Below are 1,807 nucleotides of genomic sequence, written 5' to 3' on the forward strand. Positions count from 1 at the left end.
GGGGGGGGGGGGGGGGAGCTGGTCTCGTGTGTTGCATGGCAGCGAGTGGGCACGTTAGCGAGAAAAGCATTTGTCTGTACAGTAGCGTGTGCAAGGATGGGGCGTTTCTTTTTCTCCTTATCACAAGTTGAGCCACGCGCCACCCCCCCCCCTTACATCGAAATAGCGAGAAAGTCTCGCACAGTGGAGCGTGATAAGGCATGTTACACGGTACCGCGTACGCCAAGAGGAGAAAAGAGGCGGATACAGTACGCAACAAGACAGATACAGGTGATGACGGCGCTTTTCGGCAACCCGATAGGTATTCGGGCACATCCTCGCGGCAACAAACAGTCTAACAAGAAGGATCGAGTGCAGTGGCTACTCTGCGTGCTCTGATTACTTCTCGTCGATGGTGTAGTGGCCACACAGACACAGGGGGGAACGTGCCTCGTAATTGCTCGCCATCGTAATGCAGAGTCAAAGGTGTAGTTTCTGGCGACGAGGCGAGAGCGAGGCAAGGTGAAGAAGGTTCACATGGGCGGGAGGTGATGGTTCTTGCACTCGTTGTGGCAGTCGTCTCTGTTTTACCCTTCCTCTTCTCTCGGGTTTCCTGCTCTACTTGTGCAGCGCTGTTTCTTATCGTTTAGAAAAGCGCGCACACGCACATGCGCGCGTACGACTCACGCGCACCGACTGACCAACCCACTTCTCTTGCTGTCTTTGCACTTGGCCAAGCAACACCTGACTTACTTCTCTCGCTCACATCGAGTCCATCAACACGCGTTTCGCATGTGCGAACCCAGTCACTTCAAGAAACGACAGGACACAGAGAGTCAGGTACGCCCTGAGGCTTTCCCTTGCAATTCGGATCATTACCTCCACCTCTCACCTTCCATCACACTTACCTCATCAATGACCGACCCGGCAAACGCGCCGCCGCGGTATACGCCTGAATTTTGGATTCAGCACCTGCAGCTGGCGCCGCACCCGGAGGGTGGCTACTATGTCGAGGTGACACACAGTGCGCACAAGGTGGACAATGAGGCAGGCAACCGCCGCCTCGCCTACACGACCATTTACTTTCTCTGCACCACAGAGAGCCCCTCTCACCTGCACCGCCTCTGCTCAGACGAAACATTCATACACCACGCCGGCGACCCGCTGCAGCTGCACGTCATCCTCAGGGATCCGCAGGATGAGAACCGCATCGCCGTACATCCTCGCGCAGAACCACTTGCGGAGACGGACGGCGCAGATGCGCGGCTGCCGTACCAGATTTACCGCCGTGTTCTGCTTGGCGCGCGTGTTGAGAGGGGTGAGGTACTGCAGTACACTGTCCCTGCAGGGGCCATCTTTGGCTGCTCTGTGGACACAGACAGTCCGGATGGAAAGATGGGCTACTCGCTTGTGAGCTGCATCGTGAGTCCTGGCTTCGATTTCCACGATTTCGAACTATTCACGAAGGCGCAGTTGATGGAACTTTGCCCGCAGCACGAGGCGGTCATCAAAGAGATGGCCTTGGAGACGATACCGAACTAGGCGCGCCTCCCGACATACAGACAGGTCAACAACAGGAGGCTAAAATGGCGCACGAGGAAGCAGAAATGTGAAATACTATCGAGAGGAACTCAGTGAGGGATTTGAGAAACCTAGTCTACAGCGTTGGATGGCACGTACACACGCGCGCGCGCGCAAACTGACCACAATGCTGCTGCTCTGCTTTCTTTTATTCCGCGTCCCTTCCTGTGATATACAAGTCTGCATGGTGTCTTTGCATATATATATATATATATATTCTCTCCTCCTTCCCTTTCTCTTCTTCTCT

The 1,807-nt window shown here is 55.0% G+C and overlaps 1 protein-coding gene across 1 annotated transcript; it reads left to right on the top strand.

Moving 5' to 3' along the window:
• Positions 1-771: 771 nt before the first annotated feature.
• On the top strand, positions 772-1,521 carry LBRM_34_1020 (hypothetical protein, unknown function; the record flags this gene model as incomplete). Its single annotated transcript, XM_001568163.1, has 1 exon — positions 772-1,521. One exon carries the CDS (start codon positions 772-774, stop codon positions 1,519-1,521), a length of 750 nt encoding a protein of 249 aa, XP_001568213.1.
• Positions 1,522-1,807: the final 286 nt, after the last annotated feature.

The sequence above is a fragment of the Leishmania braziliensis genome, chromosome 35 (assembly GCF_000002845.2).
Source record: "Leishmania braziliensis MHOM/BR/75/M2904 complete genome, chromosome 35".
Lineage (NCBI taxonomy): Eukaryota > Euglenozoa > Kinetoplastea > Trypanosomatida > Trypanosomatidae > Leishmania > Leishmania braziliensis.